Consider the following 24,058-nt stretch of genomic DNA (forward strand, 5'->3'; position numbering starts at 1 on the left):
TCTATGGCTTTTTGTAGGAGGCTAACTGTGAGAGAGAAAGATCTTTCTTTGAGTTTCCTAGGAGTGGTGGTGATATTTACTCGTTATTTCTTTATTCAACACCAATTGGCGAAGTGTTTTTTTTTGCTGTACGCGGGCCTCGCACTGTTGTGGCCTCTCCCGCTGCGGAGCACAGGCTCCAGACGCGCAGGCTCAGCGGCCATGGCTCACGGGCCCAGCCGCTCCGCGGCATGTGGGATCTTCCCGGACCGGGGCACGAACCCGTGTCCCCTGCATCGGCAGGCGGACTCTCAACCACTGCGCCACCAGGGAAGTCCCTGGAGAAGTGTTTTTTAATCCCTCAGATAGTGTTTGTGTTGTAACTGTAGAGAACTTGATGTTTCATCAGTGATACGTGTATGGGGGTGCTATTCACAGTAATTGGCTCTCCTGATTTTGTGTATTAGCAGTTAACATGCCATATGTGTATGACTTGCTAGTCCACTGTATTGCCTGAGGAGCAAATGGTGCCAACAGATTCTAGTAAGTAGGCACAGGGGATATATATATGTTCCAAAAGAACCTCATCAGGGACTCCCCAGAGACAAAACTAAACATTTTGGTATAACTGTTTTAAGACGCCTTCCTAAGGTAAGAATTTAGGGTGGGAAGTAGAGTTTGCGGGATTATAAAATGGAATCATTAAAATTGAAATTGTCTAAACCAAGCTCTTCTGGTTCAAGAATCTCCTTCACAGCATCTCTAAAAAGTCATCTCATTTCTTTGAGTACTGTCACTGCCTTGGCAGAGTAGTGGGTAATATTGGCCTCCTAATTTGGCAGGGTCATTTTTCAGGCAGAAGTACTTAAGAAGGATATATGTTGGTCACTCTGGAGGGTGCCTCTTGTCAAAGGGCCTCTGCTTATTAAGCAGACATTTGGAGGGTAACACGACAGGGCTCAATGAAATTCAAGACTCATTCCAGAACCCGCTGGGATAGAAGAAGCTTCTGGGTGTTCCAGGGCAGTCAGCTGCTCTCAGATCTTGCTTCTGTTCTTCAGTTCCCGCCTAATTCCTATAGGACAAATTTATTAGTAGTGGATATATGATGGCCTAAATTGATACTCTTCTCAAAATTTCGCTTCTCTTCTTTCTCCAGTCTGTGTACCTCTCACTATCCCTTCCTCTCACAAATAGTCTGTATTTCAAGATTCAAAGACATGCCATTATTTTATGTGCTCCTATGAAAGAAAAAAATCCTGCCAGTTAAACTGCGTCACACAATTATAAAATGTATCCTAATTTCAGACACATTAAAACGTTGGGGGGGAAAGCGTGTCTTAGAATTGATGAAACACAGCATTTCTGCTGCTGTAAACTGGTATCATTGAAGATTCAGGTTTTCAACCAGAGAGAAGTTGTTTTATTGCTTTCTTCTCTTCCTCATTGGTTTCATTGTATTCACTCCCTTCAGTGGTAGGACTATTTAACTTGTCCTAAGTGTGGGGATTATAAGCCTTGTCTAGATCCAAAACATCACGTAACAGTTATTTTCCTGGGTGGGAAAGGTAGCAAGCCAGGTTGACAGGGCCTCTGTTGTATCTCTTTCCCAGGCTGTTAGGGAAAATGCTTCGGTGAGCCAGTTGCTGGGATAAAGTGACTGCACATGACTATACCTAAAGCCAGCTGGTTTTAATAAGAGTGAATTGAATTAACTCAATTGGAAAAGATTGGTAGCTGCTGTCCTTATCCTGCAGATCTGCTTTAAAGAAGAGTCCAGCAGGGAGCTGGAGACCTGCTCCTGGTAGAGCCAGGCAAAATGCTGCTGGAGAGGAACAACATGCATTTCTTTCTGAGTCCACTTCCTTTGAAACGTCTTCTATGGCAGGAGCTTGATTGGCTGCCAAGGCACATTTGAGTTGGGAAGCAGTGTGGCAGACATGGCAAACTGGGGGGCCCCGAGCCATGTTTGTCAGATGAGTTGGGAAGCAGTGTGGCAGACATGGCAAACTGGGGGGCCCCGAGCCATGTTTGTCAGATGTTTGTCAAACTGGCCCTTCCTGTACGAAAAGGAAAAAAATGTTTTAGCTAAAATGTAACAGGAGATTTCATGCAAAAGTCCAGCTTTTTGGCTTCCCTTAAATAAATGGGAAGATCCAGTGTTACTGGACCTGCATTCTAGTTGGGACTCACACTGGATACATGTACATAGTGGTTTGAAGCATTTTGGAGTTGACAGGCCTTCACTGGAGTCCTGGTGCTATCACTTGGTAGCTGTGTGCTGCAGTGCAAAACACTTAACTTCTAGGCCCATTGATCTCATGTATGTATAGTAATGCTCACCTTTCCAGGCTGTGGTGAGGTTTAAATAAAGAACTACATGTGAAGTGCTTAGTATTTGCCTGGCGCTAAAAAAGTGCTCAATAAAATATGTGTGTAACACATATGATCATTGAATTGACAGTTGGGCTAGATTATATAATTAGAGATTTTTATCAGTTGTTAAGAGAGCCGTAGGAGTACTCACAGAAAGGGTGTGGGCAGAGCAGAATGTGTAGAAGATAAGGGGCTGTGGATTAGGATGACATGCAGGAACTGAACACCAAGGTAAATGTTGGCACTACGTGATAGTCTCTTGGTATGCCTCATTTTCCTCTCCCATGTTGATCCCAACCTCCTGTTTGTCTACCGGAGGTACTGGAAATAGAAATAAGATCATGTCTCTACTGCACTGACAGAAGAGCAGTATTCACCATGATACAATGGCCATATCCAGTGTGGGAGCTCTGGAGCTCTTCATTTACTTATACCTCTAAGTGCTTATAGGAAGGGTGTGATCCCAGATAAGAGGTGTTAGCTAGCTGCAAAGGGGGATGTTATTTATCTCTCCCCCCATTTTTCCTTATGAATGACCTCTGAGTTGGTAATTGACAGGGATTATTGCCATTTTTTTAATCTCTGCTAGGAGGCTGCTGGAGTCTTCCCTCATTTCATTATCCCGTTATGATGGAGCAGGATCCAGAGAGCACCCAATTTACCCAGACCCAGCGAGGTAAGGCCGAAGTGAGAAATGGCACTAGGTGGGGGGGAGGGACTGCCCTTGGGGTTGCCAAGCTGTTGGAAGCCCCATTCTGTGCCTCTCTGGTCCTGGTGCTCTTTTACTCTTCAGTTACAGTTTTGAGACAGGTGGTTCAGGTGATTGGGAAGTATTACAGGTAAGTGAACAGAGCCTCTGGTGACAGAGGGTTATGACTGAGCCCTTGTCCTTTGGGGCTCATTTTTGTAAGTGGGACACTAGAGGAGGGACCTGAGGAGGTCATTGGCAGAGTCACAGGATATTTCTTTTCTGCTCATCAGAGAGGCTGTTGCCATTCAGATGGACAGCCAAAAGGGAAACAAAAGTTTTTTTATTAATAGGGAAATCACTTACAAATTAAAAGCAAACAATTCTCTCTCATTTGAGAGAAAATTTAGAACATCAAAAGGCGGAAATCAAGTTCATTCAGATGTTGAAGTTTTGGAGACTATATGACGGAAGAGATGACTGACAAAAGGGTAACTGAATAAAACAAGTTGACATATTATTAAAGTGCTTGCCTTACCCCCATTAGAAGACATTTGAAAAGTTCTTGAAGAGATAAAAAGAAAAAAAGAATTCAGATGAGTTTAAGGCCCACCTTTACCTTATACTGGTAACTCAGGACTGAGGATGGGGTGTTGAATTGATATATAACATTTATTTATAGTGAGCAGCCCTTTGGGGTTGTCACAGCAGGACTTAATAATTCTGTTAATGATCCGAAAGGGGGATAACCTGCACATTCTGTAGCAACAGCAGACCGCACATTGTGAGGCTTTGCCAAAAGAAGAGGGTAATTTATAACGGTGGGGTTGAAGTTAACACTGTAGGTCAGAAAAGACTAAATGAGCTTTGCTGTAGATTAAGAATTTCAAGTCCAAGGTTTTTGTTTCCAAGGTTATTGAGTGATTTTGTTGTTACTACAGTTATGTCATGATACTGAGCATTCTTTCTGAGATACTAGTGAAAAGATTCCCTGTTATCCTCTTACTTCCTTTTCCGTACCCCAGAAATGGCAGATCAGAGAACATGGGGATTGATGACTTTAAAACAGGTAGGCAACTTAGATGATGACTGAAACAAGGAAGTTTATGTTAGTCTCTAGTCATATTTGAAAGTAACAAGCCCTAAATAAGAGAAGGAAATATTTTGCATGAATCAAATTCTTTGAAACCCTGAGAGAACTTCTTGCTGTGAAACAGTTTCTTTTAGGACAGTAATGGGAATCTCATCCCCAGAATTTTTAACCTGACAAAGTTTAACGGTGACTCTTAAAGACCATTATTTGTCCTCCTTTCATGTAATAAATTTGTTATTTATTCCTACTCAGATCTCTTTATCACAGAAAGGCCAAACTTTGTGGTGGTGTTATTTTTACATTTTCCCTTTAAACACAAAAAAGGGTTTTTTGGAGGGGGAAGTATTCTTCCTTGAAGAAAACTTGAGGAGTTATTTAAAATATTCACTTGGAACACTTTTAGAGTTTGATAATTATCCATTCTTCAGTAGGAGGATGATTGTTACCTCATTACTGGTTGTTTAATTTCTTTTTCCTCTTAGATTTCACCCTGCATAATCTGTATAGGTCAAAGCCTTTATGAGACATGTCAGCATTCAGATCCTTAGCTTCCCTCTGGATATCTAAAAAGATGAGGCTATGATGTACTTGTACTTAATAATTGTGAATCCATTTTTCTTTACCATTGATGCACAGTTATGTAGTTTAGGGAATTCCTGTCCAACGGTGAAATTAAACAATTGAGGTTACCTAGTGCTGAATTTTTTTTTTTTTTTTGCGGTATGTGGGCCTCTCACTGCTGTGGCCTCTCCCATTGCGGAGCACAGGCTCCGGACGCGCAGGCTCAGCGGCCATGGCTCACGGGCCCAGCCGCTCCGCGGCATGTGGGATCTTCCCAGACCGGGGCACGAACCCGCATCCCCTGCATCGGCAGGCGGACTCTCAACCACTGCGCCACCAGGGAAGCCCCCTAGTGCTGAATTTTTACCCCTACATAAAAGGACAATCTTTATTTATTATTGTCAGCATCAACATTATTTCTACCTCTATCACCGTAATATAATTTTTCCATTAGTTAAGGTAGGCTATCAACACAGTAATGAGTGTATTTATGGTCACTTTTCAAAATCTTTTCTAAAAAAAGAATCTTCATTCTCCTCTTAAAACTTTTTTTTAACATTCTTTTCTACTCTGACTGACTTGAGAATTTAACCAACAACAATTGATTTCTACTGGAAGATTTCTGTATATTTGGTAGCTATAGGAACAACTCAAGAGTATTGGCTTCTGTCTGTTGAAAATTTAGGGTTCTTGATTCGTCCTTGCCAAATGCATGGGAACAGGTGCCCAAAGAGACAGTGAAAGTTCCACAAGTTGAAACTTCAAATCTTATTCTCTGATGATCTTGGCCAAGGCCTCTCTACGTCCCATGCCCACCTACTGTCTAAAGATAATTTGGATTCAGAGGTGCCAAATGCAGCATATTGTTCCATAACACAGACTTTTGAGTTCCAAAGATTGTCACCTGGCCTGCTTGGAAATTCTGCTTGATGGTTGGCCAGAAGGACACCACCTCTGATGACAGGCATTTCAGAGGCAGCCCTGTTTCGTGAGGCAGTTGACTGCAGGATCTCCTTTGGTCTGAGTGAGTAGATTTACCGAGGATTTACCTAGAGGCTTACTTTGTCCAGGGGTAATGAAAGGTCAGGCAGCAAGATGTTTGTACTTTTCCTACCATTTGGATGTAAGTATTTCCATTTCCATTCTCAATCAGTTTTTCCAGATTTCCATTAAAAAAAAAAGTTGCATGCTTTTTTTCCTTCTATATTCAAACATTATAGAAGTTAAGGTCCCTAGGAATCCTTATCAGGATTGTTATGTTTCATTTTTTTGTTCTAATTACAGAAATAAATATTTTTATATACATATTAGTATATACATACCATTCTTTAATTTTTCCCCCACTTAAAATCTTATTTTAGAGGGCTTTCATTGTGCATATATAGGGATATTCTTTTCAATTGTTATATAATGTTTCTTTGTATAGATGTAATTTATTTAATCTGTTGGTGGACATTTGGGGTGTTTCCCAGTTTTTCACTAGTGCCAGCATATATATATATCTCTTCGTATCCTGGTGTATTTCTGTAGGATAAAATTAATAGTGGAATTGTTGAATCAAAGTTGGCAGGTTTTAGGTCTTGGGCAGGTTTTAAGTCTTGGTTTCTTAGTAATCCACTTAATATTATATATAAAACATTTTTCTGTTACTGTTCTTCTCTCACTTTCTCAGTTCACAGCCTCAAATTATATGCGTTGTGAAAGATGGAGGAAAAACTTGAGAAAGAAGGGAATGTGCACATTGTATAGGACAGTAGACATTTTCATGGAGTATGAAGACAGTGAACCATAGCTGGAAGAATATAGACCTTTTACTAATTTAAAGTAAATTAAGTCTTTTAAGACTAATTACTGAGAACAGCCATTGTAAGGGAGAAGAAGAGTGACTGTTGTCTTCTGTGTTGCTCAGTGCCCACGTAGCCTATGATGCTCTGTCATAAGAAATAGAAAAAAGCTGTTGTTTTCTTTTAGATTTTCTGTTCTCTTGAGTATATTTTACTCTCAGTCTCTATCCTGAATATTTTCTCTGTGTTAAAATATCTGGATAATCTGTAAAGGAGAGATAAGAAGTTCAAAGAAGTACACTTAAGGAGCTAGGACAAATCTGGAGCTACAAGTATTTGTTGGAGAAGAAAGGAGTCCTGGTGAAGGTGATGCCTGAAGATGCCTTCTTTAGTCATCTCGGGTTCACCATCTCTTGGCCTGTTTTCTCATCTATAAAATGAAAGAAGCTGTGGTCCCTTTCATTTCTTATATTTTGAATATGGATGATTAAGGAAAATCTGCGAATCTATATAAAGGGCACACCCTGAGAAGTTAAAAGAGGTCCCTTAAGAAACTAAAAGAAAGGTCCAGTGTTAAACTCTTGGAAGGGGCAGCTGTTGATCAGATGATGACTGATTAAACAGCTGTTTGCCTTATCTCAGAACAGAAACACTGGTGGTAGTCTGATAAGCATATTGTGCAGTACAAATCTCCTGGTGAGTTAAATGCCGTTTATTTTTCATGTCTCCAGAGTTCGCCTCAGCAGGGAGATGTGATGGGAGAGCTGGATTTACTATCTTTCACAGTATTCCCCACATTAGTGCTAGTTTGTGTTTGTTCATCTCTGTTTCTCTCAGATTATCTCCTGCTGCATACTATGCCCAGAGGATGATCCAGTATCTCTCACGGAGAGACAGTATCCGCCAGCGTTCTATGCGCTACCAACAGAACCGCCTCCGTTCTTCCACCACCTCCTCTTCCTCAGACAACCAGGGTCCATCAGTAGAGGGAACCGACTTGGAATTTGAGGACTTTGAGTAAGTATATATTCAACTTGCTTTCTTACCCCTCCTCCCGAGCTGTGAGTGCTTCCAAGTTGGCCACTGTCTGAGCAATAGTGGTTTGACATTCTTGCTTCAAACCCCTAAGTTATTATTTATGAGAAATAGGATGGGGTGAGGGACAGAGGGTTAAAATGCCCAGGGCGCTCCCACCTCTGGTGGTTGCATTGCTGATTCCCTGAAGCCTCTGAGAAGAGACAGCCCATTGGGCCCCAGGCCAGGCTGGGAGAAAATGGCCGCTGCTCTTTAGGCAACTTTTTAATTTCCCATTTGCATAAACAGTGACTGTGGAAGTGCTTCATGTGGACTGTCTTCATAACATCAGGGAGGCAGGAGGGTTGGTGTTTTTTCTCTTAAGCAGAGTAGATACAGAGATTAACAACAAAGACAATACTCGGATTTCCCTAGGAGACAGATTCTCTCAGTACCCTTAATCACACTGCTTCTCTGAGGTCCTACTCCCTTGTCCCTAAACGTTCTCAGTCTCCCTGTACCCCCAGTAAGGATCCTTTGGAAGTTGCCTGTCAGATTAATGTGGGGGTTGAGAGGTGATTCCTTGCTCTGCTAGTCTCTTTTAGCGGTCGCCTGGGGTACGGGGGTGAGCTAAAGGAGCAGCGTCAGCCCCAGGCTCCAAGGTCAAGCTCCCCAATCTTCCTGCTGGGTTTTACATTCTCTGACCTGCTGCTCCTGACCTTTCTAGCCATGCATTGTGTTTCTTTCCATCTTGAAACTGAGCTTTCCTGGCTTGTACCAAATTGGACATTTGGCTCTTGCTTTGATTCCTATATTTTGATATTCTCAAAACATGCAGAATAAGAGGGAAGGGTGGTTAAACATTTTTCTTTCCCCATCTTTTTTGCTGGCAGTACTGGAATAGGACAGCCTGTCAGTCATCTTCCTTTTTTTTCCCCCTTCATCTTGACATAGCCTGGTCAGGTCTGGGATCTTAAGAGCTCCTGCCTCCCTTCCACCTTCCTCTTTCGTGAGCTGAATGAATAGTTCCCCAGGAGCCATCTTGCAGTGGAGCTTTATGAAGTGTTTGAGAAATATCTTTGTCAGAGAGGACCAAGAAGGTGGGAATACCCTTCGTACCAATTGACCTTCCCGATACAATCCTTAAACACACTGGCCAGTTGTGTACTGGGAAGCAGAAGGAACACTCAGTGGGAGGCTCATTCGTCTGAGGAAGATGTAAATGTGAAAGAAATGCAAGGTTGCCCTCAAACAGCTGTGCTGTGGCAAACGGAGCAGGGGTGGTGGGAGAAGGGCCCAGCTGCTCTGTGACTCTCAGATGTGTCCTTCTGCCTTAAGTCCCCGCTGGGGGAAGATGGATGTGGGCACAGCAGTGAAGGGAGAGTCTCCACTCCTTTAGCCAGGCAGACACCTGTAGGGAAATATGTTCCCCTGTAGAAATGATTATTTTTCCAGCACCGGGGTCTATTCAGGGAAGCAGTTTCAACGCACAATGCCAAGGCTGCTGGGACTTAGTGCTGCTGAAAAGCCTCGGTAATCCCGTGGAGCTCTGGGAGTCAGTGCAGATTGCATAGCCCTCTCTCCACGCATGTTTGGAAGGCTGTTATCTCTTCGCAGTGGTGAAACGTGGGGCTCATGCCTTTGAGCTGTATCTTGCCTCGTGACTTGTCCTTCACAGTGGAGTTCTGGGTTAGTTTAAAATGTTCTGTTCTCATCTTACCTTCTCTTTCTTCTGTTACCACCTCCTCCCTTTCCCCTTCCTTCCCCCTTGATTTTCCTGTGTCAGACTGCCTCCTCCCTGTGCTCCCCACAGCCCACCTGTGCTCTCGCCTCCCCCTGGCTTCAGTGCAGCCTGAATTTACATCACCCTCTTCACCTTTCATGCACTGACTTACCATTGTATTGCTCCCTGGTTAGTAACAATGGGCTGGTTTCTCTAAAGCCCCTCCGAAAGTCCCTCCCCTTGGTGTTTGCCTTTCTTGTGGGGCTGAAGCAGACTATAAACTTGTTTTTAATAGCAACTGTGGATTAGTCACCTCAATATTAGCAGTCCAGGTCTTCTAGTGAAGGATGTTGCCGGCTGGTTGATGCTGAGTTACCGTCTGTTCATTCTTTCTCTGTCTCTTTCCCCGCCCTCCTCCCCCTACTGTAAACCGAGGGCTGCTTGTGGTTGTGCCTCTTCTCTTAATTTCTAGGTACTCTGAGGAGAGAGAAAGTGAGAAATTAGGGAATGTACCAGCCCATTTTAATTTCTCTGCCCGAATCCTTTTCCTCAGCTTTGATAACTAGAAAGCAAGTTACAGGCTTATACAGTCATAATTTATAGTTCTTTCAAGTACAGAGAAGCAGATTAAGTTAGATATGGCCTGGAATCCTAACACTTAGGGTACCATTAAGAGAGACTGTTCTTCTTCTGGGTTTCCTCACCTTCACAGCACAGCATGGTCTTGCCTTTGCCACCCCACTCCAACCTCTTCACTCTCCTTCCATTTGCTAAGTCACAGATCATTTTGTCATTCTCTAGCTTGTCCCATCCAGGTGTATAGTGGCCTCAGAAAACAAAAGGGAGACATTACGCAGATCCCATCTTTTTTGGTTCTCTTTCATCATCCATTGAATGAAAGGTATCAGCTATCACATTTTTCATGTATACTAATTTATAACATACACAACATTTGTAGTATATATAAATATACTAATATACATATGTCTTTTAAAATCTTGTTTACTCCTTATAATAACCCAGTGAGATAGTTGTTCATTTCATTGTGTTTTTTAAAATAAGGATACAGAAGCTTGACCAAAGTCAGACATGTCTAAGATTAGAGATCAGGAGCAAACATGTTTAGTGTCTGACTTTAGTGTCCTGCAGATTTAAAAACCTTTAAAAATGATGTACAACCATATTTGAGCCCTTGCTCCATGAGCTTGCTGTGCAGCAAGACTATCTAGATTTATCGCTAGGGAAGATAGGTTTGAAGGTTGGTCAACATCAGGTTAAACTTTCTATTCTTTTGTGGTCTGGATTAATGACCATCTTCCCAGGCAGGCATCTTCTCCTGTCATTTGTCTCTGTCTGCAGCAAGGATTGAGACTTCAGGGTCCCTGTGTTTATCAAAATGCACAAACAGGACATCCAGAAACCTGCCGTCAGGTGGTCTGTCCTGAAGCCCTCAGCATCTGTCTTTGCATAAAGATGTTCACAAGCAGGGTAAAGGTGTGGCTGCCCTGACCCTGCTGTCTGCCTCCTTCTGAGCTCAGACCACCTGCTAGAATGTTGACGGCAAATAAGCATAATGAAAACTCAAATTTTTATTTTCACCATCCCTTTGGAAAGAGGGAGGGAGGCTTTTATGAAGCCCAGGTTGAGTGCTGTGTTCCCGTAGTTTCTAAGGCCAGCAAAAGAGGTGGTACCTGTGACTTTATGACTGTTGTTCAAGCTACCCTCACCCCCCCTCCTCATTTTATCTGTTATTCTAAATGTAATTATAATCCTAGAATCATCTCCAGTTCATCTTCTTGCCTCATTTTTTACCTGCTTTGCCTTCCAAGGCAAGGATACCCTGAGCTAATGACAGAACTGGAGAAGCTTCAGATTAGATTAGTCACAAATATCTCCAACACTGCGTAATTATATTCAACTTCTTTTTTTTTTTTTTAAATTATTAATTTGGCTGCATCAGGTCTTAGTTGCGGCACACGGGATCTTTCTTTGCAGTGCGCAGGCTCTTTGTTGCAGCACACAGGCTTTTCTCTAGTTGTGGTGTGTGGGCTCTTAGAGCGCGTGGGCTTAGCAGTTGCAGCGTGCAGGCGCTCTCGTGGTGTGTGGGCTCCAGAGAGTGCGGGCCTAGTTGCAGATCTTAGTTCCCCGACCAGAGATCGAACCCGTGTCCCCTGCATTGGAAAGCAGATTCTCAACCACTGGACCACCAGGGAAGTCCCTCAACTTCTTAAAAATTGTTGCCAGCACAGAGAGAACAAGTCCTTCATTCATAGTTGTGACACCGGTCTGTACTTGGGGAAAACGTCTCAGTGAGAATTCTAGTCTTTCAGCCTGGTCTTTCAGATGAAGTGTCTTGAAGTCAGTTACATTTGTTTTATTAACTCTTCTAATTTATCTCGTTGTATTTGGGTTCCTTTTACCCACAAATCCATATTGTGACCAAATATGCAAAACCGTTTCATTGTGAAATGAATGACAGTCATTTCTGGTTGCCCAAGATGGGTTCTGGTTCCTTAGTTTGGCATGATATGTTCTAGCAGTACCACATACACATGTGCGGAGGAGCCTCAACCAGAAGGCTTTCATGGGCCCCTTGCTAGACACCTTCTAGCAAGGAAGTCATTAAAAGGTCTTCTTGGTATATAATGTAGCTGAGGACAGTTCTGAAGGCTGTCACTCCGTTCTGCCATCTGACTGGGTGTGGCATAGAAGTTACTCGCCTTTATAGTTCAGAATTTAATATTCTTCATCTGCCCTTTTGCCACTACGGAAATTTAATTGAGTCGCACAAAGAAAATATGTTAGAAACCCGATGATGTTACTCTTATCTGTCTATAGGTGAAATCCTGACAGCTTTGTGAGACTCATATACTTGTGTCAAGTTCTCATGGCTAGAAATTCCAGGAGAGTGAAGTCACATGTCCTTGGTAGTGTTTGCTTGCCCCTGCTCTCTCTTCTATGCCCCAAATTTCCAGGACTCCTATGGGAGTCAGTGACTACTAATAACAGATATGTTACTTATAGCCGAGAAAGGGAAGGGGCAGATCTTCAGAGCAAGAAGTCGTGTACTTCATTCTGAAATGGGGTTGCCTTTGTTTCTTCCTTTGACTTACAGACCATAATCTCTTTGATATTAGAAGTGCAAGAGAAACTATAAGGGAACACGCTGTAAAGTGACTGTTCTCTTTACAGACTGGAACCTGCCAAAGCAGTCAAGGATCAGGCAACCAGCTACAGTTATTGAGTGGTGGTATTGTATAGAAGTAGTTCTTAAAGTGAGATGAGATAAGAAACCATTCACTTCCTTTTTACCAGAGTTTTAAATAATTTCATTTAATTGATGTTTGTGGTGGTTGATTGTTTTTTACAGCGTGGGTTTATAAAAGAGAAAGTCTTAAAATAGGACTTTTTTCCAGATATACTTAGAAGAAAGGCAAATAAATGCATAGTCATAGAAACATGAAACAGCATGGAGCATGTCAAGAATTCCCTTGTTGACAAGTATGGTCAGGTTGTAAAGTCCAAGATACAGCAGGAGATGAGCCCCGAGAGTTAGAGTGGTACCAGATCCTGGGGAGTCTTGTGTGCCTTGCAAAGGAGGAGAACTGTACCCTGCAGGTGAGAGGGAGTCACTGAAGAGTTTTAAGCTATGGAATAACATCAGATTTTTACACAATATCTTATAAGATAGACTGTAATAAGGTACCCCTAAAGTACAGGACAGCATTGTATGAAGGGAGAGAGTACTTGGGGAGATGTGAGAAGGCTTCATGGGTTTCAGCTAGGTGTGAAGACCCCATAGGACTTCAACGAATTGACGTGGAGGATGGAAGTAGGGAAGGAGATTCTAGACAAAGGAGTAGCTTAAGCAAAAGCCCAGACACAGAAGATTTACAGGGTTTGTTCAGAGACCCTGCATACATCTGTGGTTAGAGCAACGGAGTATTTGTACTTTGAGCGATAAGATCGGAAAGACATGGACTGTGGAGGGCCTGGAGTGCCTGGCTGAGAAATTTTGACCTTGTTTTTGTCTAGGGACAGCCATTATTCAACATGTGTTTTAGGCAGCGAATTCTGACAGCGGTTGTTAGGCAGGTGGCAAGTATATGGATGCAGGAAAACCAGTTAGAAAACAGTGGGCAAAATACATATGAGGACATATGAGGACTGAATGTTAAGTATTAGACATAAGAGGCCTTGGTGTTTTATAAGAGTGGGGCCTGTTTGTGAATGTTCCTGGGGAGTTGAGCTGTGTGAGAGCTCAGCTGCCTCACTTCCTACTTCTCCAAATAAAATGTTGCCGGAGTCCTTTTTTACTCTTACTGGAACTGATTTTGAGCTAAGTTTATAAAGTAGCAAGTGACTCCCAGAACAGCTATGATTGGAACTGGGATCTCCTGTTAGTGCCCACTGGTCCCCAGAGCCTGACAACTATTGTCTAGGGAATAGCCCTGCGTTCCAGTTTCGGCTGAGCCTCTGATATGCCATTTGATCTTTGGCAAGTCCCTCTCCTACCCTAGGCCTCAATGTCTGACCTTGTAAAATTAGATTAGATAATCTCTGAAGTTTATTTTAGCCCTAAAGCTCTTGGATCTTTGTTGGAGCTAACTACCTATCTTAGAAGGATTTCCCTTGTACTCAGCAGAGGTAGAATAATGAAAAGTTTCAGAAAAGTGGAGAGACTTCCTGAGGATTAGGAATAGGATATCTGGTACCTGTGGAGCCCCAATAGATTTATAAAATATATGCCTACCTGAATTCCAGCTCTTTCCTGAGGGTTTTGAGCCTATTGCTTAGAAATATATAATATTGCTTGGCAGCTTTAAAATTAGTATTCTTTCTGGGCATCTAAAATACATATGAATATTTATTATGAGGAATGCTAGGAGAAGAGAAAGAAAATGTAATATATCTGGATTTAAAGAATTAAACAGCTGTGAAGGAAGAGGGGGAAAGGAGGATAGCTATCACTTAGAGATATGTATTTATTTTTTAACATAAAATGCACAATAGGAATATGGATTTGCATAATACATGCAGATGAAATTAAAGGTAGAACAAGAAAGGAGAGGACTTCCCTGGTGGCGCAGTGGTTAAGAATCCGCCTGCCAGTGCAGGGGAAATGGGTTCAAGCCCTGGTCCGGGAAGATCCCACATGCCACGGAGCAACTAAGCCCGTGCACCACAACTACTGAGCCTGCACTCTAGAGCCTGTGAGCCACAACTACTGAGCCCGCGTACCACAGCTACGGAAACCCGCGTGCCTAGAGCCTGTGCTCCACAACAAGAGAAGCCACAGCAGTGAGCAGCCCGCGCACCGCAACAAAGAGTAGCCCCGGCTCGCCGCAGCTAGAGAAAGCCCGTACGCAGCAACGAAGACCCAATGCAGCCAAACAAACAAATTAAAAAACAAAAAAGGAAAGAAAAAGAAAGGAGAGGAATTTGTAAGTGGTAATTATCTGTTATATTACTATTCCTTGGAGAAAAATTAAGGCTCTGAAGTTCCAAGAGACCTATGCTATTAGGTATCCCCTATGAATGATATCAGCTGGGCCTGTGCCTTCCTCCCAGAAATCTAGCCCTGACATGCGTGCACAGTCCTTCGAAGTAGAGTCTAGAGCCTTACTAATAGCACCCGAGTAAAGAAAGGACTTGACCAAGATCACTGTGCCATCCAAGGACAGGAACACCAGCTAGGCCTTCTACTGTCTGGAGATTGAGTAGAAACTGAAGAGCACAGGGAAACAAGTATTTTTTTAATGGTCTAATTTTCAGCACAGTCAACTGTGTATTGTCAAGAAGATAATGGCCTTTTGAGCTTTGTGCTGCCAGAGCTTTATTTACAAAGGCCCAAGTCAGAGCCATTTGTCACTGAGTAGTAATGGCAGCCTGACTCTCTGGTTAGGACTCAGACAGCAGTCTGTAGGTGTATTTTACATTCCTTTAAGTTACAGCTTCTCTCTGAGGCAATTAATCCCAGGCATTTAGCAAGAGTAGCTGCTGTGTTTCTCCGTTGTTCCATAGATGCATTTTCTTGTATTTGTCAGTTGTCTTGGATGCTTGTTTGAAGGGTGATTTTTCCTTACAAAATCTTTTATGAGAAAGTCTTATTTTTTTCCCTCTCTCCTTCCCAAATAGCCTTCTGAGAGTTAATCAGAGATGCACAGAGTTCAACAACTGGGAAGGCCATTAATAACTCAGCCAGCTTCTATCCTGCTGGCTTAAAGGCAGCTTCTGGCTGATGAAATTGATGAGGATTTCTCTGGTGTTTCCCTGAAAAGTATTCTGGTGAGAAAGAGTCCTCCAGTGATAGAGGAGTGGTACCAGCGTGCTTGCATACTCTGGTCTTCACTGTTTTTGTTTTTTTTTTTTTTTTAAGTACTACCCTTGAAAAGGGCATGGGCTATGTTATGTTAGGCCCAGTATTTATCACCCTCCATTATTCCTAAGGTAAACTGTCTTTCTGGGTCTGCCTTTCTCCCACTGTTCATCTGGCAAACATCTTCTAATCTTTAGTCTCTGCCTAAATTTGCCTTCTTCATCTCGTGGAGGCTTGCTCCAAGTTGGTCTTGTATCAGCACTGAAGTGAGTGTCAGAGTCTGTGTAGTTTTCTAAATTGAACATTATTTTAAGTACTTTTAATTTCTTTGCCCTTTTCTTGAAACTCTTTTTTTTTTCCTTTTTTTGAAACTCTTAACCACTCTTCCTCTCCCCTCACTTCTATCCTGACCCCGCCCTTGCAGATATCCTTTGCATTGAAGTTTGTTTCCCCATCTCAGCTCCTTATTTTGAATTTTCCCTTCTTTTTAGACTATAGAAGCTAGAGTCATTAGTTGCTCTTTTCACCTCTAATTTATTTAGGGCCATGCTTTTAGTCAGGGATTTTTGTGTGCCAGCATTAAAACGTGGGGCTTTTGCCCTCTACTTGCTTAACTTGTCCTGTGGTTGGACATTCTGGCCTTTGCCACCTTACCCATTCATGTTTTAAGTTTTTCCTGGTAAGGAAATGTTTGAGCTGTTCTAGGCTATTTTCTCCTAGATGCCTGTGTTTTTTTCTCCCATAGGCAGCATCTCATTTGCGTGTTCACCACATTTCACATTTTACTAATTGTTCTGTGTACAATTCTGTCATTTCTCCTTCTTTGCTAGTGTGCTCAACACTTTCAATTTGAAGTCTTCTCTACATTTTATTGAGATGCTGTTTAACTCCTACTTCCCCATCATTAGTCAAGACGTTAAACTGAGGACCAAGAGATACATCTCCACTCACTTAATATTATTGCCTCTTTTGCGGTGCCTAATGTAACCATCATTCTGAGACTGCTTGTATCTGAGCCAGCTGATTTTCATATATATATATCTCTTCCGGTAATCTCTAAATAACATAAAGCCATTATCTCTGACCATGTTTTGCCCTTCCTCCTCCCTTTTTTTTTTAAGACGGAAGGAGAAATTGAATCAGAAAGAAGTTAATTGTTTTTAGGTTTTAATAACAATTAAAAGAGGCTTGTGAAATATGTCATAGGAGCCAAATTTTCTCCCAGCCCTGGCATTTGTCCATCTTTCTAAGTTATCTTCATATGTCCTTTCACCCAGCTCTGTGTCATGTTTGATTCTGGCAACTGCTGATCAGTACTGTCTCCTGTACATCCCTCTCCTTCCCTGCTCTTCAACTCTGCTAATGCCAGATAGAGCACTGTTTATTGTCCAGAGAGAGAGGGCTCTTTGGTCCTTGTTCAGAAGTAAATTGTCAGCTCCACAGCATGGTTCTGGGAAGGCCAGCTCTTTCTTAGCTCTAGAATAAAGTAATTGGATTTGTCCCATGATGCTTCTTTCTGTAACTTAATTTTCAACCTTTTTGAGGCTTAGGACCCTTCCCCCCCCCCTTAGGACCCTTCTTAACTTTAATATGTGTTCTAACTTCTCTCATGATAATTAGTTGCACTTTTAGTGCCCATCTGTAAGTAAAATATACTGTTATGAAAAGCTGTCATGAGTTCACTTGTACTTTTTTTTTTTTTTTTTTTTTTTTTTTGCGGTACGTGGGCCTCTCACTGTTGTGGCCTCTCCTGTTGCGGAGCACAGGCTCCGGACGCGCAGGCTCAGCGGCCATGGCTCACGGGCCCAGCCGCTCCGTGCGGCATGTGGGATCTTCCCAGACTGGGGCATGAACCCGTGTCCCTTGCATTGGCGGGCGGACTCTCAACCACTGCGCCACCAGGGAAGCCCCCACTTGTACTTTTAACCGAGTTGGTACTTTGATCACAACTTGAATCTACATATACTTGAAAAATAATAATATACTTAATTTGGGAGCTGTCTTATTTGTTTGATATTCAGCTACTCCTTATAATAATTTGTGGGCTCCCCAGAGCTGCAGTCTGCTGGTCAGGAACTTCTGATCTCGTTGTTCTTTATAATCCCCTTTTCACTTTCCATATGGTCTTATCTCTCTTTCCTTGCCTCTCCCTTCATCTGTAGAGTTTCAAGTCACAGGACTATGATATGTTAAAGAAAACAGTAATATGCTTTCTCTTCTGCAAAAATAAAAACCAAGTACTGACTTTTAATGGATCAGCTTCCAGTATCCCTGATATTGATTTGTCTCTAAATGCTCAGCATCCAGTTCCACCAAGATATAAAAACCTTCCTAGGCTTTCATTTCTGGTTTGTAAGGGTCCCAGTAGTACACTTGAAAGCCAAAGTGTTGTCTTAACTTTGGTTACAGTGCCAGTTTGAAGATTATCTCATTAAGTTGAAGATAATCCAAAGGAAGAATTCAGAACATACCCCAAATCAAGCTCTCAAGAGGTTCATTTATTTTGTGGAGTTGGTTAAACAGCTAATTAACTGCTCTATCCAGCCAGAGTGCCCTTTGGCTTATTGTTCCTTTGATGCATTGGGAACTAAGCCACGTGAAGTTTCTGTTGTCTTCTCTTGTAGGAAGCAGTGAAGTGTAGTGGAAAGAGCAAGGGCTTCAGAGTCAGATGGATCTTCCTTGAATCTTGTCTCAACCACTTACTAGTTGTGTGACCTTGGGTATTTGCCTCTCTGGTCCTTAGTTTCCTTATCTGTGAAACAGATCTAATGAGACTTAATGGGAAACTCAAAAGATTAAATGGGGTAACATATTAATAACCTTTGTATTAGGACTTAGTAGGTATTTCGTAAATGGTGTTTATTACCATTACTTTAACAGACCATAAAGAAAACACTAGACTTTTTTCTTTTTAATCAAATGACCAAGCTTAGGATTGCATTGTCTAATAATCTTCATCATTGTTAATTTTTCAATCTCTAAAAGAAAGGACTGCCTAGTCTTTTTCTTGTGTTGTTTTTCTTTCACATATCCATGATTTTTCCACACCAAGGACCTAAACAGATTTAAAGATAACCATTTGTTGAATGAACTTGATGGGAGAATTCTTCTTCCTTCAAGATCCCCCGAAGCCAAAGTTTTTCTGTCTTTCAGTCTAGAAAGAGATATGTTTATATACATATCCATTCTAAATCCCTTTAGAAGATCTAAACTTGGCTTCAATTTCAGATGCTGCAGAGTTCAGAGACCACATTATTTCAAGAAAAACCTTCCTTCTTACTGAACTGTTAGTAAATGCTCATAATTATTTTAATTGTGGTACTCCAGAAACGTAGTATATTAATGTGCCACCCAAATTAGTAAGCAACCAGATGACTAATTTCTCTGGGACCTTCACCTAAGTGTAGGAATTTAGTTTGCGGGATGTCTGTGTTTTGGGCTGGTGTCTGTTTCTGCTTTAGTGACTCTCTTAGGTGTAGTCTTTTTGTTTTCTCCAGGGACAATGGTGACAGATCCAGGCACCGAGCTCCACGAAATGCCCGGATGTCTGCACCTTCACTTGGACGCTTTGTCCCAAGGTAAGAACTGGATAGTCAACTTTTATGAGAGACTTTTCTGAGGGAGGCTTTATGAGAGGCTGGGATTTTTAAACCTACTTTCTGGTAGGTTTGTCCTGGACAGACCTATTTGGACAAAATTATTTGTCCTGGACAGATAATTCCAGATATGGACAATCTGGTGGATTGTCCATATCTGGAATTATTTCCTAGTGAGCCTACAGTCCAGCCCTGCCACCTAAAGACTTGACAGGAAATGATTAACCACAATGAAAAGACATAGAAAAATGGCATTGGGAGCATCCTGTTCAAGAATAGAAGCCCCGGGAAACTTTAGAAGAAAGATTGGAAGAAGATGCAAACGTGTGAGAGGAATTGTACTCTGCTCTAGGTTTCTTTGGATTCCTAGGCTTAGTGGATCCCTTATCTTTGATTGTTGAGGGTTAGTAGATAGTATATCTCCTTTGTTTTAAGGCAGTCTGTAGCAGGCTTTTAACGCGTGATTCCTTCATATAGCCGTTTTTTTAAATTAATTTTTATTGGTGTGTAGTTGCTTTACAATGTTGTATTAGTTTCTGCTGTACAGCAAAATGAATCAGCTATGCATATACATATATCCCCTCTTTTTTGGATTTCCTTCCCATCTTATAGGCGTTTCTTGCTGCCTGAGTACTTGCCTTATGCTGGGATTTTTCATGAACGTGGACAGCCTGGCTTGGCTACTCACTCTTCTGTTAACAGGGTCCTGGCAGGTAAGGAGTTGTTTCTTTGGATTTTGAAAATTTAAAGGGGGAGGGAGCCGTGTAAAGCTTTCCCCTCCTTTACCTATGCTGATGTGATGGCATCTTGGCATCTGGCTGAAAACTCTTTTTTAAGGTCTTGTACTTGGTTCCTTACTTCAGGGCAGGAAACTACAGATTGAGGAAAGCTGCTTCTTTTGCCCATTCCCACTTCCTTCAGACATCTCTTTTTTAATTAATTTATTTATCTATTTTTGGCTGCGTTGGGTCTTCGTTGCTGCACACGGGCTTTTCTCCCGTTGCAGCGAGCGGGAGCTACTCTTTGTTGCAGTGTGTGGGCTTCTCATTGCGGTGGCTTCTTTTTGTTGCGGAGCACGGGCTCCGGGCACGCGGGCTTCAGTAGTTGTGGCATGTGGGCTCAGTAGTTGTGGTGTGCGGGCTTAGTTGCTGCACAGCATGTGGGATCTTCCCGGGCCAGGGGTCGAACCCATGTCCCCTGCATTGGCAGGCGGATTCTTATCTACTTTACCACCAGAGAGGTCCCCAGACATCTTTTTTAAAATTTATTTAAACCATTTGTTTCTTAATCCAGCAAATAGACTTTTTAAATTGAATGATAAAGATGCCTTGCTCATGTTTTATTGTTGAGGTACGCATGAGCCAGATCCTGTGATTTAATTAGGACTGAAAGCACACCTCTCCAACCCATTGCTGCTGCCAGCACATGGAGTTTCCAGGCCCTGTGGAATAATCTTCAGAGGAAGAAGGAGGAGAGGGACCCATGGAGCTGGCTTAGAAATTTCCACAGAATAGAAAATGGACTGGACAAACCCAGCCGATGCAGTTTTATGGTGGCTGAATAACTTAGTGACCAACGTTTTGGGGCTAATATGCGTGATGTGACTGGGCTGAGACCCAGTGTGTGCTGCTGCTTCTGGGCAGTCTAGAGAAGGAAACAAAGCAGAATCTATTTTTTTTCTAACAAAGGTTTTTCTCTTTTCCCCCTTCCCCCCCACCTCCACTGCCAACTTGTAAATTTATGTATGTGAAGGCATTAAAAACTGTAAAAATCAAGCCACATTTTGGTGTATTTTTTTAAAAATAAATTAAATTTTTGGCTGCGCTGGGTCTTCATTGCTGTGCGCAGGCTTTCTCTAGTTGCAGCGAGCAGGGGTTACTCTTCGTTGCAGTGCACGGGCTTCAGTAGTTGTGGCACGTGGGCTCAGTAGTTGTGGCTCGTGGGCTCTAGAGCGCAGGCTCAGTAGTTGTGGCGCATGGGCTTAGTTGCTCCACAGCATGTGGGATCTTCAGGGATTGATCCTGTGTCCCCTGCATTGGCAGGCAGATTCTTAACCACTGTGCCACCAGGGAAGTCTCTTGGTGTATCTTTAATAAGCATCTTTATTTAAAAAATTCAAATGACATTACATTTTGGAAAATCTGGGCCACGTGATGGTTAAAGGTAGAGAGGGATCGGTGTGAGGCAGTAGCACTGTCAGGCTGGGGGAATATGATTTCTGACCAAGCTGTTGTGGCAGCTGGTAAGCCATGGGATCTGGCTTCCTTTAAGTAGCAGTATCCTTGAGCCAGTGTCAAGGCCTAGAAACCCCAGAAACCTCAATGGTTTCTCTCTACTGGACACCAGGGCTTCATAGGCCCAGGCTTGGTGGGGGAGTAGACTGCACCATGGTGTCCTGACAACTTTGACTGAGGAGGGCCCTAGTCGGTAAACAGACCCCATGGCTCTCCTTGCTTGGCGCTTCTGTGTGGCTTGGCTAATGGCACGTGGAAGCTCCTCACTGGCAGATAATCACTTGCTGCCAGACAGTACTACAGAGTTCTTCTCCACCCTTCTTTGTTCCAGACATCTGCCTCTACCACCCAACACAGCAGCTCCCTGCTCCTCTACTGCTGGGAAGTCTCTGTTTCCTTTGCATTTAGTTTTTTTGGAACAGCTGTATGTTGTTTTTCTCTCCTTTGATCTAATAACTCTTTACCTCCATTTCTTCTTCCCTGCTTTATGCCCAGAGGTCTGACCCCAAATAGCCCAGTTTCACTTGTGGATACCTTTGAATATAGGGGTTATGTTCCAGCAGGCAGTTTACAAACATGAAATCTACTGAGAAAAGTTCTCTAACAAAAGATGTAGAGTGCCTTGAGAGGAAGGAAATCTAGGCTCTCAAGAAGCTCATTCTTGAATTAGATTAGTGGATGGTTTCCATTCACATTTAAACTCATTTCTCCCATTTTCTCAAGATGCATGTTGCAGAGTATCCACTGGTCTTTTCTTCTTTTTTCTTCTTTTTTTTATTGAAGTATACTTGTTTTACAATGTTGTGTTAATTTCTGCTGTACAGCAAAGTGACTCAGTTATACACATATATATTTTCTTTTTTATATTATTTTTCATTATGGTTTATCCCAGGATATTGAATATAGTTCCCCGTGCTATACAGTAGGACCTTGTTGTTTATCCATTCTGTATGTAATAGTTTGCATCTACCCCACTGGTCTTTCCTTAAATGCCCTCATCATTTGTAGACATTTGGATGTCCCTCCAGATTCTGTTGACAATTTTGTGTTACTTTTATTCTTCTCTTGAGAAAATACCAATGATAATAATAACAGCAACAAAAAAAAGCTTAACATTCATTGAGCATTGGCTGTATGCTAGGGAGTGTTTTAAGTGCCCTTCCTAGTCATATTTCATTTCATTCTCACAGTAATCCTATGAGATGGGTGCTATTATCTAACAGTGGTGGGAACTGAAGCCCAGAAGGCTAACTTGCCCAGAGTGATGCAGCTAGAAGTAGAGGAGCCAGAAGTGAACCAGGCAGTGGGACTTCTGTTTCCTAGTCTGCCTGCCTCCCCACAGCTATTTTTAAGGACAGAGCATCAAAATAGCATTCTTCTTCTAGGTCCTTAATCTAGAAAAGGGAAAGAGGTCCCAGGGAACTTGGCTGATCTTCAGGGGTTTTCTTATTTGTTCTAATTCCTCTATTTTAAGTGGTTTCTAGACATAGCTTTTTGTGACCCAGTAGTGCTTGCTAAGGAAAATCTTATTATATAATAGGCCTTTCCCCGAGCCTTCATGCCCTCCTGGACACAGATGTTTTGCTTTTTATTAAACTTATTTTGTGATCATGTAATAGATAGAGCTGCTGTAATAATGGCTTTTGAAGTGAAGACAAATTAGTGTTTTAGCAGTAAGCACTCCCAATTTTCCTGGAAAGGCACTTTCTCTTATATGATTGGAATGAGGTTGTGATGGTCTCAGAACAATTAGATTCAGTAGACGTTTGTTCCGCAGCTGTGTGCCAGGCACTGTTGTAGGCTACCAGAGTGAATAAGACAGACAAGATCCCTGCTCTTCTGTAGCTCAGAGTTTAGGTGGTTGGCTGTACCTCAGTCTTGCTGTTTGGTTCTTAGCTCCAAATATAAGGCAGAAACCTTTGTATGGTGAGTGGCTTTTTGTAGGGGTGAAGCATGGAAATTTGGCAGACCTGGAGGGACAAAGTATATACACACCTGCAGTTTTAGGAGGCATTGCCAGTGGCAAATGAGTTTTCAATGGACCCTAGCCAAAGCCATTCAGAATCATCAACAAAAATGGATTTGCAGAAAATTAAGATCCATTCTGCCCACTTCCTCCCACAAGAGCCTGAAAGCAGTAATATAAAACAGAAGCTGCTACAGAGAAGTGTTTTGATAGTCTGTTAATCTTCATCTCTTCCGCCTTATCTTGTTGTCTTCTCCACAATTCTGTAGGTTCCTGGTGGCCTCCAGTCACCCATCAACCCACACCAGGCCCCTTCTTCAGCAACACAAATTCTGAACCTGTACTTAAAGAGGTATAACTACATTTAAAGCTACTGCAACTTTACCGGTATATTTTTGGGGAAACACGCAAAAGTCTGGGGCGCTCCCCCTGCTGACTTTTTAGCAGACAGCTCTAGCTCTGTATAGTAATAGCAGTCTATAACAGAGAAGGAAATGAAGTTAATGACGGCCTACTATGGGCCAGGTACAGTCCAAAGTGCTTTCCCATACATTATGACCGCCCTATGAAGTAGATAGTGTGTTTCCATTCTGTAGGGAAGAAAGCTGACGTTCAGAGAAGTTACATTACTTGTCCAATATAATGCAGTGAGAGGCAGACCTGGAACTTTAAACCAGGTCTGCCTGACTCATAATAACTCTGTTCTGCCTTCTGTGCCATGTTTT

General features: G+C 42.4%; 1 protein-coding gene across 10 annotated transcripts in view; it reads left to right on the forward strand.

The window, feature by feature from the left end:
- Positions 1-24,058, forward strand: part of AMBRA1 (autophagy and beclin 1 regulator 1) — a 175,544-nt gene that overhangs the window by 57,072 nt on the left and 94,414 nt on the right. For 8 of the 10 annotated variants that reach the window (XM_060303259.1, XM_030864561.2, XM_060303264.1 and 5 more), the window contains 4 exons: positions 2,945-3,031; positions 7,319-7,498; positions 19,035-19,115; positions 19,746-19,846. In XM_060303259.1, the coding sequence (XP_060159242.1) occupies positions 2,945-3,031; positions 7,319-7,498; positions 19,035-19,115; positions 19,746-19,846 (449 nt within the window). The remainder of the gene's footprint in view (positions 1-2,944; positions 3,032-7,318; positions 7,499-19,034; positions 19,116-19,745; positions 19,847-24,058) is intronic. The other 2 variants (XM_060303266.1, XM_060303267.1) reach the window with 1 other exon arrangement.

Source organism: Globicephala melas, chromosome 8 (genome assembly GCF_963455315.2).
Source record: "Globicephala melas chromosome 8, mGloMel1.2, whole genome shotgun sequence".
Lineage (NCBI taxonomy): Eukaryota > Metazoa > Chordata > Mammalia > Artiodactyla > Delphinidae > Globicephala > Globicephala melas.